At 39.2% G+C, this 16,132-nt stretch overlaps 1 protein-coding gene across 7 annotated transcripts in view; it reads right to left on the bottom strand.

Annotated features, from left to right (window-relative positions):
- Positions 1–16,132, bottom strand: part of ACTN2 (actinin alpha 2) — a 69,808-nt gene that overhangs the window by 33,822 nt on the left and 19,854 nt on the right. For 5 of the 7 annotated variants that reach the window (XM_005436547.4, XM_005436549.4, XM_005436548.4 and 2 more), the window contains exons 2-6: positions 10,976–11,090; positions 9,605–9,724; positions 3,412–3,498; positions 2,236–2,323; positions 52–130 (exon numbers count right to left, since the gene is read on the bottom strand). In XM_005436547.4, the coding sequence (XP_005436604.2) occupies positions 52–130; positions 2,236–2,323; positions 3,412–3,498; positions 9,605–9,724; positions 10,976–11,090 (489 nt within the window). The remainder of the gene's footprint in view (positions 1–51; positions 131–2,235; positions 2,324–3,411; positions 3,499–9,604; positions 9,725–10,975; positions 11,091–16,132) is intronic. The other 2 variants (XM_005436550.4, XM_027801555.2) reach the window with 1 other exon arrangement.

The raw sequence follows: 16,132 nt of genomic DNA, 5'->3' as shown, positions 1-16,132 counted from the left end.
AGTGAGCCAAATCATTGCAGGACAGCATGCTGTACCACCCAGACTGATGACCTTATTTAGCTTGGAGTAGTCAATAAGATCAGGTCGGTGTCTGTGGATAAGTGCACATAATCCAAGGCCATCTTTCCAGCTTTACAACAAAAAATAGAAGGGAAAAAAAATAGTTAATAAAGTCATGGTATTTTACAGTTTGATCCTTGCTCAAGGCTTACAATGAAGCAGGAAATCTCTTGTCAAATTCTGACACTTGCGTTCTGCCAGCTCTCATCTCTCTGAGCTTTCCCGTTACTGTGCTCTTCTCCCTGTAGTTTGTATCTTTACTCTAGAGTCCACACACACTTCAGGACTTCATAATACTTTCTAGGCAGTGTACATGACATGCAGCAGTCCCTGATTTCAGTTGCTTAATTTGTGCAGAATGTTACAGGGTAGCTCAGAGTACACATTCATCAATGAAAGTGCATAATCTCCTATTACACTTACAGTATGATTGCGAAAAAATAAAAGAGAGAGCAAACCTGCAATTACTTGAATTTGCTGAAGGAATTGGCTTTTCTGTGTCAGTTATTTGAGACAGTCTTAATGGCACAACCATGTTGTGCTTACAGAAGTAAGAAGTCATAAATCAGCTTGGTTTATTTAAACCACTTCACACATATGACAGTTTTGATCTGAGTTTGCACTTCTGTGTCACTTCAGGCCCACTACCTTTCAAGGCAAGATCAGCCAATGAACGGAGCTACAAATAACATCTATTTGGAACGACGATGAGAGGTTCCTTTCCGCCAGAAGCAATTATTCTGAAATATACTTTATGTAAACACTTTATGCAATCACTGGGATTGTGGGTCTGAGGTCTTATTCTGTGCAGTGGTTGTGTGATACTAAGCATGCTAATTCTGTTACAATCCCTTTCACTGAGATGCCTGGGTAGTCCTTCAAATAACAGAATTATCGCTAATAAAAATGTAATATAATTAAGGAGAATATACATACATTGGCATATAAAATTGGCATATAAAACTGGCATATAAAATTGGCATATAAAATCATCTAGAACATAAAACTGAATCAAAATGAGCACCAACATAAAAAAAGCGTTTTTTTCCAAAAGGTATGGGCTAAAATGGTCTGGAGAGCCTACTGTAAAGTAGTACTGTAAGAGCCGATCAACTCAAACATTAATCAAGGTACTTCCATTCAAGATGTTTCCCCACACCATGTATCAGACCAGCATATGTATGTGTACACACTAAGATTCTGATACTGTAATTTACAGTATACCATGCATTCATATCAAGGTCTACTGAAATATATCTCTATATATACAAGGAAAATAACACGTTACAAATTTCAGAACTCTTAAAGACAATAGGGGGACTAAATCAAACAAATGGTTTTTATCTGTGAATGCATGTTGAACCATATCTTCTCTATCACCACATGTGCTTTAGGTGCTGCACATTAAGAAGGAATTCAAAACACCAAAACACTGTAATACAGAGCTCCTGGTGTAAGTACTCCAAGGATTTCAGGGAAGGCGAGATCACATGGTTAGAAAGTGCAAATGGCGAGTCATGTGGGTTTATGAGGTGGGTCACCAACAGAGCTACAGGAACTAGCCCACTCAAATCCCCAAACCAGGCAGCCTGTGTATGGCCTGGAACTCCCGTTCTAACCTTTAATGAAAACACAGCACCGCAAGGCTGGAGCTTCACTAAATTTTCCAACTTACATAATGATCCCAATTCTGAAAACAAACGTGTTTAAAGTGCTGCTGTTATGTACCGAGTGTGGTTTTGGCTCCCTATTTATAGCTATGTCACAAAATAATAACACCTGATTCACCATAATGAGATCTTTGCATGCTCAAAACATGGGTAATTTTGCCAGGAATAGTCTATAGCTCAGCCGCTCTCATTCGAACAGTCATTTGCCAAGGGACTGTGCTGCACTACTAGGTATTCCTATATACCAAGGACCTCTAATAATGTAATATGGTCATTTTGTATCAAGTAGGGATTATTTTTTTTAAGTGGTAACTATGGAAGTCATGGTAAATAATGCAAAACGCTAATGAAAATAAGACTCTGAGGACAGAGCATGAGAATTTGAAAAAAGTCTAGTTAACAGTGAAGAGTTAAATTCACATGAATATATACCTACACAACTGTGGGAAAAATTTGACCTAAAATATTTTAGACTGCTTCTATCCTTGAAATAATGTAAGTTTACCTAAGATGGAAGTTCTGAATGTTCACATTTCTGTAAGGAGCAGTTTTCCTTTGACACCACAGCAGCAGCCCTTCTTTGGCAGAGGTCTCTGTAAAAGACAGAAGGCATTAAAAAAAGGAAAAATCTAAAAAGTGCTCAAGTAATTTATTTCTTGTCATCTTAAATGCTGTTCAGCTACCCAAACCTGGCTGGCATAAACATTTCATCCTAAAATATATTCATACAAATGAACTAATGGGGCTCCATTAGGACATGGAGGTCAGCTCGCCTGAAACAACTCAGACTAGAAACAACTCTGCCTGCACAGTAATTCTGGGATAATTAGAAGTTTAAGAAATTATACTGGTTGGACAGCAGAATGTACATTTGGGGAAAACCACCCGATACAAATATATTAGAACTAGACATAAAAGATTGTGTTGGTGCCTACATGAAATACGCTTGCAGTATCAGTCCATTTGCTTATGGGGAGGTGTAAGTACTGAAGAAATACCCTCATTATCTGAACCCTATGAGCATCCGAATGCGTAAATAAAGGACAGAAAAGATCAAATATACCGTTAGGTCCACATTTAAACACAAATTATGGGCAGGACAGCATGCAGAGCTTGAATTGACTCCACTTTTGTTGAAAACTGAGATCTGTTTCTATGATTCTAGACTTTTCACAGCACAGATTTGATTTAAAGAGTACTGTAACTACAACGCACTTTTTGGAGCTGGTTACCAAGTGAAAGATAACAAGAAAAAAAATGAAGTAGTGGGGGAAAAAGAAGTGATAGAAAGAAGAGGGATATAATCAGATAATATTTGCGAAGAATGTGGGAAAAGGACAGGATTAAAAAAGTATGTTGGAACAAGGACCAAAGTACAGGGCACAGCACAGTTTCAGGCTACCGAATCTCAGAAACACAGGCATGTTTCTATCGCTATAACTGAGAGACACTCCCAGAACTTCTGCATTTAGAAAGCTGGCTCGATGTCTCTGTCAGGGTAAGAAGAGGTATTACTTTTTCCCTCCAGAAATTGATTTTGTCACCAGGTAGGGAACTTGTAGTATCATTTTCTGTGAAAAAATACTTATTTTTAAAACACTCATCTCACTTGTGCACAACTCCTATAAAAATGTCCTTAAAAAAATTTCCTAATTATTTAACATAGTTGCATTACTATTACCTTCCACTGAAATATCCTGAATAGCAAAGCGAAGGATGATAGTCCAGATCATACCCAGTGTCATCTTCACATTGCCGTCAACAATTTCTAAGGTGAAAAGAGAGACAGTAGTAGTATTTATAATGTGCTTTCCATTTTCTCTTATTTTAATCATATATTTCTACAAATAATATATTGTTAATACATTCATACATTTATTATATTTCTACTGTAATTCTTTATCTACACAGAGTTCACCTGGGTTCATTTTTCAACAAACTCATGCTTGTGCTACCCTGGCAGTAGGAGTGAAGATTACTGAGGTTAAGGTCACTTCAGCCCTTCCACGCCAAAAGGCTTCTCTCCAGGCAGTTGTAACTGTCTCAAATCTTTACCTTTTAGGCTGATTTTTTTGGACAGAGCCTGAGGGGAAATACTTTAAAGTTTGAACAATATCAGCCTTACTGTTTTCAAATACAAAGGAACTGGAAAAAAATATGGTCTTACCCTACACTTTAAGAAACTACAGGATATTAACAGCGTTATTTTTTAATAAAATGGTACTCAGAAATTCCTCTATACTATTTAGACCTTTTTGACAATTTTACCTGTAGCGCCAGCACAGACTAGATATGTAGAACAGCTCAAGAGACACAGCACCTCCCGAGACTAAGCCACGTAGCCTGCTGCCAAGCAGTTCTCAAACGTGGCCGTGAGGCTGTAAAGTTTTACAGCTCTGATGCCTACGCACAGTTATGCATCTTTAATATAAAATGGGACTTTTTTTCCCTCTGGGGTTTCAATTTGTTTCGGCTGCTTGAGTCTACCTACAGCACAGGGTGGTAGGAAGGTGCTTTCCCTGCTCACACATACATGGGAGTCCCTTCCACAAGCCAAGTCAGAATCCAGTGCTCCTACACTGTAATACGAACAGTGATACCACTTAAACTTCTGGACAGCAAAAAAAAGTATTGCGAGACCACTTAAGGGTGGTGATAATGTTGAAAATTGTGACGAGAGACTCAGAGGAACATAGCAAGTCTGTAAGGAGGGTCCAGCGCTTGAAGGGGAGGAGGTGGGACAATGAGAGAGGGCCACTGCAGACTGCTTTTCCAGTGGCCTCACACCAAAGGAGCAGTGGAGCAGGGAAGGCACCAGCTGCTCCCCTACTTGAAAGTCACCTCCAGCCTTCCTCAAAAAGTGGAGCAGCTGTGGCTGCCCGGGGGCCCACTGGTGTGCTGGGGTGGAGCAGGAGGAACTTGCAGCAGAAGGAATTTCCTTCATTTAACATCAAGTGCCAGAAGAGGTGCCAACAGAAAACACAGTCACTCTGCTGCTTAGAGGTTGCCAGAATCCAGGGGCAACTTTTACGGAACAAAGCAGCTGCTAGCTCCAAGACTTGAGATACATGTTAAATTGTAGTAGTATGTGACACAAGCTGTCATTTGAACCTATGGAATTAACAAATGTGATAGAGGAGATGTCACCCATCACTAGTCCACACTTCCTTTGCTAGTGCAATAATCCAAGTTCATATATGAATGACTATTTTTCTGCTTTCCCCTTTGGGTTCTACACCAATTTTCCAGAATTCTTACCTCACTTTGCCTGCCTTCCATGAATTATTACTATCTTATTGGCCTTGAAAGACTTCAAGTCTCTTCAAATCTCAAAAGTAAACTCTTTCAGCCAAAAAAGAACAAATGGCAATTAAGGCATGTAGCTACCTTCTCCTCTGTCAAGTATTTCACTGTATTTTGATCAGATGTCTGATATGTACATACGGTAAAGAAGAATTTCTTCAAATGCAAATTAAATGAATTTAAATACTCAGGAGGCATTGCTGATTGTCAGGCAATCAATTCCTGGATTTGCATAATCACTACATCGTTATTTTGATTTACATATCTGTAAGTACATACAGACAGAATGAAAGAGCAAGAGAGGGAATTTTCTGTGTTGTGCCTCAGGAGAGTTTTTAAGCTATTTGCCAGCTTTGGTTTCTGATTATCTACTGCTAGCATAAAATACAAAAAAAAAAAGACATATATAAAAGACAAGAAAAAAATATATAAACAGAAGGAAAACAAAGCTGTTAAATGTTGAAAGGTATCAGTGATGAAAAAACTACTGATTCATTCCTATCATTTTCCTCTACAGGACAATAGAAGACTTCATTATTTTCTTCACACTGCCTGTTTGCTCTGGGAGGAATATAGTTCCTACACCTATAGTTCCTACATATGCAAAGCTACAGCTCTCTGGGGAAAAAAAGTCTTGCTGACCTATGAGAACAGGAAAGGAGAGATGGGAAAGGGAAGGGGAAAAAATAAAAACTGCCTAGGGGAAAAGCTAAGCAAAACAGCGTGGCAAGTTCTCAAACGTTTTAGTTTCTTTTTTTTTATTCTGCTTTGGATTTTTTTATTTATTCTAACCTTCTTGTAGCAGATTCATAGATCATTTGGTCTTTAATATTTCTTCCCCTCCCCAGAAAAGCAATACAGAAGTGTTTCCTATTAACAGGATAGTTATCTTCTGTGGTTTTCTGTACCTCGGCTCATTTCATTAGGGATGCAATTACCTTGCAAATGGAGTTATTGCACTTATTTAAAACTTAAGGGAAAGCTTCTAACTCCTGGACTGTGAATGGCTCATAAGGACTACTTTCACAGCTTTTGCTTTACCTTCGTGATTCTCTAGTCTCATTTCATCACCAATGGAGAGAAAGACTCTTCTACAAGACAGATCAGAGTAGGTAAATTTGGTTTTGGCTCAGCATCGCAGCTAAAGGTGATCACCTCTCTCTTCCAGCTCCACAGACAGCCCAAGGAAGTCATCCTCAGAACAATAATGATGGCTTTAAAGAATATCCCTGGCCCCTTAAAAGTATTAAATTGAACTTTGTGCTGATGTCTCACAGGAATCACAGTTTAATCTTTGTTTGGAGGCCCCATTTAAAATGCCAGTTGGTCCCCTCGGGCCTACATGCTCTTCACCACTCAGCATGTCAGCTAATAAAACATGATCCTCAGCAGACTTCAATACAAAACTTTCATGCTTTGGAAATTAAAAAGTATTCCAAGCATCCATGTAACTCAGAGAATGACAAAACAGATGGGTGCAGACAAGCCCATACGCCCCATGCTCACATACAGGGGCAGTGAGTTAAGGGGTTAAGGACTTTGATAACAATACAAGCTTAAGGAGCCTGTGCTCTGCCTCCTTGCTGGCATTCATTCCATCTTCATGCTATGACTGCCCAGTCAACAACGCTGAAAAATGCAACAAAAGAAATAAAAGAGGTGAAGTGTGGTTTAAAAGCAGATCAGATTACTGATCCAGTCTCCAGCATAGCTACAGAAACAGTTGTCAGCCCAAGTGATAGGGTAGGGCTGTAAAGTGTGGGAGCAAGTATGCAGGACGAGGGGGACACCACGGCTCTTTAAACACGTCCTGGTGCCAGAGGTCCCACACTGTGAAATGATACTCAGTCAGATGTGATGTTGCATTGCTACATCAGCACGGCACTGTGCCTTAGATAACGAATTTAGCAGACGGGATGTGGTAAACTTAACAGGGCACTAAGCACGTCTGGGCCAGAGCTGCCTTTGTGTTCAGCCTGTTTAGAGTAGGAGTGGAAGGCACACAAATCTATCTGCTCCCGCCCACATGCGTGTAATCTAATGTGTGCTAGTAGCCATAGCTGACATACTGCAATGTCTTACAATGACAGGCTCCTCTCTGCATCTAAGCTACGACTGTAGCAGTGGATTTCTCTCCTGTGCTTCCATCCAAGAATTTAAAACTTTATTTTTAATGCTAATGAATGAATTTTTGCTTTTAAGTCCTCCATTTGACAGATCAAGAATTCCAGAAACAGCAATAAAACCCTGCAGCACAGCCAAGAACATCACCTTAATCTGGCTTACTAACTATGGCCTGCTGTTACATGCAGGAAGAAATACTGAGTTCATGGACAGACATCACCTTGCAACAACTGGCTGAGAAGCTGGAAGAGGTCCCTTCCTCTTGATTCAGCCTCCCTCCCAGAGGGAATTACCTATTATCACAGAACATCTAAACTCCTGCAAGTTGCTGCCAAGGAGAACAGCAGGGTTAGTTGAAATGGTTTTAGAGCTATCCCAGGTGCTTTGCCTTCAGGTGATACAGAAAGTGCTCAAGCACTGCTCCAGTCTGAGCACCCTGGCAGGAACCAGTGCAATAAGCAGGGCAAAATGAGGGAGATGGGAATGCAGAGAGCTGGCCAGCTCCTTTCAGGGGCAGGTATGAGCTGATGAATGGTCGTTTAAATACTCCAGCCTTGCTTGAAGAACCTGGGTGTGCAAACATTAGTGCATTGTGCAAACTGTGATCACAGAGAATGACCCCCCCATCTCACAAGACATGCCTTTTGCTACACTCTTATTTTCACCGGGAAGCCTCAGAGTCCCAGCATGACATGACAGAAACTACCATTCATTTGCTCCACACTCTGTACTCTCAGTATTTCTGCACCACCTATCATACAGGCTTCTGTATTCTTAATTTTCATTGCCACACATAAATTGTCTCTTCAGTACCCTCTGCTGTCTGTTCAATGCCATGATGCTCTCAGAATAACCTTAACTGCAGAGGTTTAAGGTAGCGGCATATTTTTCCAGCCCGCTTCATTTAATTGAGCAAAGGGCCCAGCTGCCCCTGACTGCCCGTACAACTGATGGGGGGAACTAGGCACCTCTGAAATGCAGTGGAGCTCTTCTGAGATCTGAAGTAGCTTTAGGAATTGCCCGTTTCTCCACACTGATGGTATAGTCCCCCCAAAAGGTCTCTGTTACATGCCTAAAGATAGATGGGTGTGGATTTGGACTCAGATGGCCCACCCAGTTCAGTCTCAAATGAATAAAAGGTGAGTTAAAACAAATGCTCTGCCCAGAGAACACTCAATTCTTGGGATTTTGGAGTGCTAGATCTAGAAATCAAATACATTTGGTGAATTATACTTGAGGAACCAAGCAGGTTAGGTCAAACTTGTGGAATCAATGAATGCTGATAGATCTCTCCATTATTTCTACAGATGCCCCTACCCCACCTAATGCATTTTCCTGGTCCAGCCCAATTACAGTAAGCTCCCTGAGGTTAAGGTTTGGAAGCCAGAATAAGGATATATATAAGCCTGGGGAAATCAGAAAACAGGAAGAGAAGGCTCATAAACCCATCTAAAAAGTCCTAGCAGTGAGAGTAGAATATAGCTAGTGCTTCTCACCATAATATTGAGGTTACAGCCAGAGTTTTGCTATAAGGACATGTTAAAGGCTGCCCCCGGCATGGACAGCACATCACTGAGGCTATGAAATCAAAAGTAGTTGGGTATCATGCTAGCCACATCGCTCCTTTGCGTAGTAACAGCTGTGCAAAGCCTTATGCAAATATGTCCATGGAGCATCTAGTTCTAGACAGACCTTTGTCCTTCTTAAAAAATTGAATCTCACAGGAGGCACAGGTTCACTTGCAGTGAGAGCCTGCCTTCTTTTGCCCAGTTTACATCAGCATTTAGCTAGCCAACTGCGTGTGCGTATTTAACTAACCAAACAGCAGAACAATAACAAAGTTATTGCTTTAGTAAATAACATCCCACCCCACTTTCTTCATATGTTCAGTCTCTCCTGAGCTACCGTAATTTCTTTTGATCACTCCCTTAACTCTACATCTGAATTTTAGAAACACAGCTGCCATCCACAGCCAGTCTCATAATAAAATAGGAATAGATCCCAGCCACCTGGCAGTGATGTCAGCCTTTGTCTTGTCTGAATAACATCTCCTGAAGATAAAAAAAAGATCCCAGACTGGATAAAGCACACCCTAGAATCCAACCTGATTTCTAAAGGACTTATTTTTAATAATGTATAGGAAAAACATAACACTGAAGGAAGAAGTCATTATCTGAACACCCACTGAAACACAGACAATTCAATTTAACCTTGGAGATAAACTAATCTTACAGCCCATTTATACCCCAATCCCTCCCCACATGCCCACCAATTTCCACCTCCCATCTTTTCACAGATATAGGTCAGAAATCTATATTGAGGGATTTTTGAGGCACCCATATATAGAGAACAGCCTGTGTTACTTGGCCAAGGGTCTCTGGCAGACGTTTTTGCAGTGTGAATGCCTAGGATCTAAGTAAGGTTCATTGTCAAGCTCTGTCACATACCTTCTGCACCAATTGACACAAGTTTCACTCCTTTGCTGGCAATATAATCCAGAGCTTTGTTGACATTCGCAATTTTATGGAAGCGCATCTTCCCTCTGTCTGGTTTCGGTAGTCTTTCTCCTGCAGAATAATAAATTTAACATGGTTATTGTTACCTACGCCTGTGATAGAACTCAAGAGTGAATGTGCCCTGAACACTGTCTAAAAGTTAGCAGTTATTTTAACAAGGATTTTTCTGAAAGAATGTCAAATAGCTTTGAACAAAACACTGAAGAGAAAATACAAAAATTGAAACATCTGACTTAGATCTTCCTGATACAGCAGTAAAACCAGATTAAAATTTTTATGTTTGCCCTAAACGTCTGGAAGATATGTAGAGTGCTTCCTCCTGCTCAACTTCTGGTTCATTGCTGCTGTCTGTGGTACAGTAGCTGAATGTTAAGAAGGCAGGATGTTCCCAGAGCTCATCACCCTTACCTGCCTGACTGTAAGAGGCTGGACTCTATCCAGCAGATTAGCCCGAGCATCCTTCCACACCTGACCAAGAACAATGGCTTTCCACAACCTCATCCAGTACAGCAGAGCAGCAGATTTCAGAGCATAGGCTGATGTGTTTGAATGAATTTATCTTTTCAATTGATCACAATAATTTCTGAAAATATGACTCTCCATTTCATGAAGAGTGATCATTTGAAGACCTTCTTTCCCCACTGAGATTTCCAGCAAAAATTTAAATTGTCTTAAAAATCGTCTTGCCCTTTTTCACCTTTATTGTGTGTCTGTAACTTGAGCTATTCCCTTCTAATTCAGGGGCATTCTAAGTATACCTTGGCAACTGCGCCTCTGAATAACACGTAAAACAGGTGACATAATGAGTTTACATCAGTTAGTCAAAAAGAGTTCTTGGATCTTCCACTTTTCTGAAAAATAAGAAATATTTCTTGTGACTAAATATTGATCTAGTTTTGCTTTAGGCACTCACTTTTGAAAGCATTGCTTGCTCCAATAAAGCAATTTTAAAAAACCCAAACTTTTAGTATAAAAGTGGAGTAGAATTAATTTGTAAACTAAGTGTAAAGCCTTTTTAATTGTTAGGGATTAAGACAGGTCCTCAATGTATTTGGTTTGTCCAACAACACTGTGATGCCAGTGATCCATTGATACCACTGTGGTATCCGGGAACACAAGCACAAAACAGAAGATTTTGGAGCTTTTTTTCCCTCTCTTTTGTTTTACAGTGTGTTTTATCTCTCACTTTTCAGCTTACTTAGAGTTTGTATTCTCTGTTTTGAATTGTTAACAATTTTTGTTCTTTTAAGTGTGTTTCATTTAGTGTGCTGTAAATAAAAAGCAAACTTTATTTTAGCCAACCTGAGATAACTTCCAAGAGGAGCATCAGTTTGAGGCCGTTCCTGAAGTCCTCCTCAATGTTCTCAATCTGTGTGCCTGCTTTCCTCAGGTGGGAATTGCACCAGGCTGTAAACGTCTGTAATAGTAATTTTTAAAAAAAAAACACTTATCAACAAAGCATTTTCCAAAACAACTGCTAAGCCATCTAAGTAAACACTGCATCTGAGATTTTCACTACTGCCTTAGAAATTTGGATGTCCAACTCCCATTAATTTTATACATGTTGCTGAGTTCAATATTCTTATCCCAGGTGTTCGTGAAGATGCAAAGCATTGCTTGATTAGAAGCAATATTTTGCTAGACTCTGCTCATAAATGCATCCCAAAAAAAGATCTAAACATAAAGGTAAAATTTGCCTAATAGTTATTACTATATTTAACATTTTATGAGTACATAATTTTATGTTGGGACTCACCTGTTAGACATTCTTCCTGAAAAAATTGACACGATGTAAAGGAAGCTGTGTGACAGTAAATGTAGGCAATATCAAGCAAAAACTTCTACTACTGGAATTCATGCCATGATAAACAGTTCTTACACAGATTATCTATGCCAGGGACAAGGAACATGCATTTCTCACAGGCAGGAGGTTGTGAGAACACTCTTTAGGATGAAGTAACTGAAGAGACTTCACACAGCAAGGATACTAGCAAAATGGCATCTGCTCCTACTTGTAACTACAGTGAGAAACAACACCTTTTGAAAACATGGACAATTACAATGGATTTTGAAAGTTTACAATAATTCAAGTGCAGAGGTTTCACACTCAGCCCCTGCAGACATGGCCTGCCTTACCAAGGGTGTTATTTTTAAACTGTATTGTATAATTTCCAGAAAACTACCACAACTTCATGAAACACACAAATGCAGGTACTTAAGTTTGGAGGACAAAAATAGTCACAAAAGCAACCATGAGATTTCTCTCTCCATGGAGAACAACCAAGTCTGCTTTTACTTGCAGACATAAAAAGCAGAACTATGTTGATCTACAGAGGTCACACACACATTACCTTTTGTATGAATGAAATCAAAACACCAGCTACTATAAAATTTAGTAGTGAAAATTAGTTTGTTTTCAAATATTCATTACTTCTCAGCCTTCTGACAAATTCTCCTTGCCTTTCAGTGTCTGTTATGATATTTAAAGCAAGTTTGTATTTACTAAGTATTTCAGCAGGTATAACTCTAGGTATAACAAGCCCATACATTTTGGTAAGTTAGATTTCACCTACCTAAAAATGTCACATATCTAGAATTCTTCTTTTGCTATTTCAAATTAACATAGTTGTAAAAACATCTGAAGTAAATAATTTAAAAAATAAAATATACCCTAAATCCCCATTGTTAATATGATATTTCCTTTGGGCTTTTTTTTTTTTCTTGCCGGTTTTTTTAGACTATTTGATTTCGGATCTCTCAGAAACAGAATAAGAAGGGCTAGTAGATGAAGGTGAAAACTTTCCCTGGACTGAATCTTGTAAACTCTATACAGAGTTCATACCTTAAGAGCATATAGATTGAATTTTCAAAAATGGTTTATTCTCAAAAATACAACTTTCTGTTAATGAATTACATTTTGATTGTTGTTGTGTTTGACTGAATTTATGGGAAGAATTTATGTGCAGCTTGCTGGGCTCTTTTCTCAGAGCTCCTGCCGTGACAAGGAACAGCTTGCTAAAATTTAGTGTTTCCTCCTACCCAATTGAAAGGAAGAAGGAGGAAGTGCGATGGGTATGGGGGAGCTGTACAGTGAATTCCCTAATTCTAGATATCCAGGGAAAGGGGGAGAGAGAAGATAGAATTCAAAGTGGTTCTGGGCAGGGTCCTGTTGACCTGCAGAGGATGAGTTGCAGGCAGAGGCAGAAGTAAGTCATCCTGTGTGCAGATGGAGGTAAGTCTGGCTGCAGCTGAAGCATCTCTGCAAATACATCTATTTTAATAAAGGGATGTTAGCTTGAAAAGCACTCAGGAAGATGAATCATTCCTGATTTTAAGGTAACTAGCTTTACTGAGCTCATGGGAGACCTGAAACAAGAGTGTATCGAGCATCATAACATAGATACTAGGCACCTCTGCCCTCAGGGCTCAACATGATGGAGTCTTAGGATGGTATTTGGTTTGGATCATTATAGGGTTAGGATCTAGTTTATAAGGCTAATTTGTCTGCCTCAAGCAGTATCTGTTTTAGTGACAAGTATCTAAAAAGGCTTAGCACCACATTAAGTCATTTGCAAATACTAAAAATTCTAACAAGCATCCTTGGAAGGAGCAATATTATGGTAATACAGGGAAAAAAACAGCTGAAAGCACTCAAGGATAAATATGCAATAAATATGAGAAAGCTGAACCACTAAATGAACAAGCCTTTCATGAATTAAGGTAAGTGATGGACATGTGCTTATCTGCAGATGTTATTGCAGATTGTAGAATTGTTCCAAGCATACCATGCTCAAGTCAGGGAGGAATTTGGAGAAAAACCTCAGCCATTTCCATCTCTTCTTTTAAACATTTATGGTGAACGTTTTGACCTTGTACTACTCCAATAAATGAGTTTTCCCCATTTTTTCATGTAATTAAGAGTTCAATGGCAACAACCCCACCAGTTGAGTAGTTTTAAAATACGAATCTGATTCCTACTGTGAAGAAAGCTATTTCTCAATTAGTTTCTTAAGAAGAAACGGAACCTGTAATTTCTTAGCTCATATATGCGTATATAAATATATATATATAAAAGCAAATTAGAATTTTGTCTACCTCTAATCTCACTGTGGTCCTCTACTTCGCCTCTACAACAGCTGATTCATCTTACCAGATGCCACTGACGCAAAGCATAAGTTTTATCCAAAGATCTCAGTGTTTTCAAATAATTTAAATAGTTTCGCTTGAATACAGACATTTTCACAGAACTGAATTTGCTGAGACACAAACTGTCTTCTCAGTCTTGTTCATTTTATGAAGACACTAAGCAGCCAACATTGCTATGATATAAACAAGGAAAAGATGCTACAACTGCTGAGTCAAGCTGTTTTCAATAAATAGTTTGATGACAGTCATTCCTTTCATGGACTTCTTTTTATATCTGTAGGTTATATAAGATTCTTCCCAGTAGAACTGGCGTTTGTCATTGACATTGTAGCATTCTGAAGGATAAACTTGGAGTTACCTGCAAAGCCTCCATTCAGGAGATAACATGTTCTGCCGAAGCACTCCACTGTGTGTAGATTCTTTGTTTACACTATCTATATCTAGATAATTTAGATTCTCTTCTATATGTAGAATAAGATATTTAGATCTTTTATCTAAACTGCAGTTTCTCAGAGCTTTCAGTTTTACCAGTGCACCAGGTCATGAAATGGTGCTATCCCCTCGTGGAAGTTGTCTTGTGTCATGGAACGTGTTGAGCAGACTCTCGGCATATGGCTTCATAGCTTGGTGCCTCCCAAACAGGCTTAATTTCCTAGGACTAAACATGGTTATAGGAATGCTACTTAAGGAAGTGTTTATCATGTTTCAGAGATGCAATCCATAAGTGACTGTATTAAAGCTTTTGCAAAACTTAACTTGCAAATTTTAAGTTTCCACAATCCATATTTTATTTAACCCTCATCCTTCTACTCTTATTGTGATACCACTTGTTCTCACTACTTTGGCTTTAACAGTTCTATTCATAGTTATTAAGAAACAATTCAAAGCACGTTTAAGTCCTGGAGATCAAGATACAGCCAGCATATAGTACCCTGCAAATTTGTAATCCACTGGGATTTAAAAGCTATTAAATGACTTAGACAAAGCAAATTCCTTTTTCTGCTGAGCTGTACTGTACATTTCAGAGTATCAGATTGCCCACAGAAACAAGGCAGGACTGAAGGCACCAAGCTGAATACTTGGGGATATAAACAAGTGCCTAGAAAGCAAGACATTTCTTTTTAGCATTTTTTTACAATAGGTGGCTCTGCAAATTTAATAAATAAATAAATAACATTTCTCCTTTCCAGTGTTGTTACTACAAAAGAAACTTTGCTGACATTCTTAGATGAGAGACCACAGAAGAGGGGATGCAGGGCAGGAAGCCAAACAGTTTGCAGTCTCACAGGTCAGTGTTCTCTTAATGCACTGTTAATTGCCTCCTGCTGTCACAGGTCTATTCTGGAAAAGCTAACTCCAGAAAAGGGAGCACAGCTGATGTTCTGTGCCCACTTAGCCTTACTGTGAAGACTGCCAATAGCAGATTCTCTGTAATTTGGATTGATAGATCTGTGAGGACAAAGTGTGTACCTGGGGGAAAACAAAGCCTTACCTGGTAATTTATTCAGGTCACTTAATTTTGCAAGCCCTTGATAAGTGGAATTGCAACCAAGGGGCAGAAAAAAGAAAACCAATTATCAATCAACTGAAGTTAATGCCGAAAAATAAGAGTATGCCTGCTCTGTGCAAGTATTTTTACACATCCGCAATGAAGGACATGCTTGGATGCAAAAAGTGGTATCTCTGAGAGCTCAGTTTTTCCCAAACTCCTGAGAAAGCTCACATGTTCTTGTTATGGAAGTGTAATGATAAATTGCTTTTGATAGTGTTTCAAAGCCAGAAAACAAGATGCTATAATAACAAGCTTCATACATGTATATGATAATGGGGATACAGAGAACTGAGAAAGCACCAGGTACCATCCTCTCCAATACCGTTATTCATCAGTGGGTCACAAGACTTGTTCCACCTGCTGAAGATACAGGGTAAATTTCTAGTTTGGCACCCACAGTGAGTCCAAAATGTACATCAGCAAAACAGCAGCATAACTCACATGGGGACAGGTACAGGAGAGCTACTCCACAAGTTCAGGAAGATTTATTTATTTGTGCTCAGACTTGAAATTGGGAAGTGGGTCAAGCCCAATAAAGGACTGGAGACTCATATTCTATTTAGTATGTATTTCTCACAACAAAAGTTGACACTGCCTTTCACTGTCTCCAACTCAAATCAACTTCTGTCAACTATATTTACAAGTTTTAAAAAACAATACTGATTTCAAAAGGCATGTGACTGCTTGTCTGTACCCCTACCAGAAAGGCTACTGGGCCACATGAATCATTTGGGTTTTGAGTTTCTAGCCTTTCTGTAACA

This window comes from Falco cherrug, chromosome 6 (genome assembly GCF_023634085.1).
Source record: "Falco cherrug isolate bFalChe1 chromosome 6, bFalChe1.pri, whole genome shotgun sequence".
Classification (NCBI taxonomy): Eukaryota; Metazoa; Chordata; class Aves; order Falconiformes; family Falconidae; genus Falco; species Falco cherrug.
Note: the sequence above shows the minus strand (reverse complement) of the source record. Positions and strands in the feature narration are given on the sequence as shown.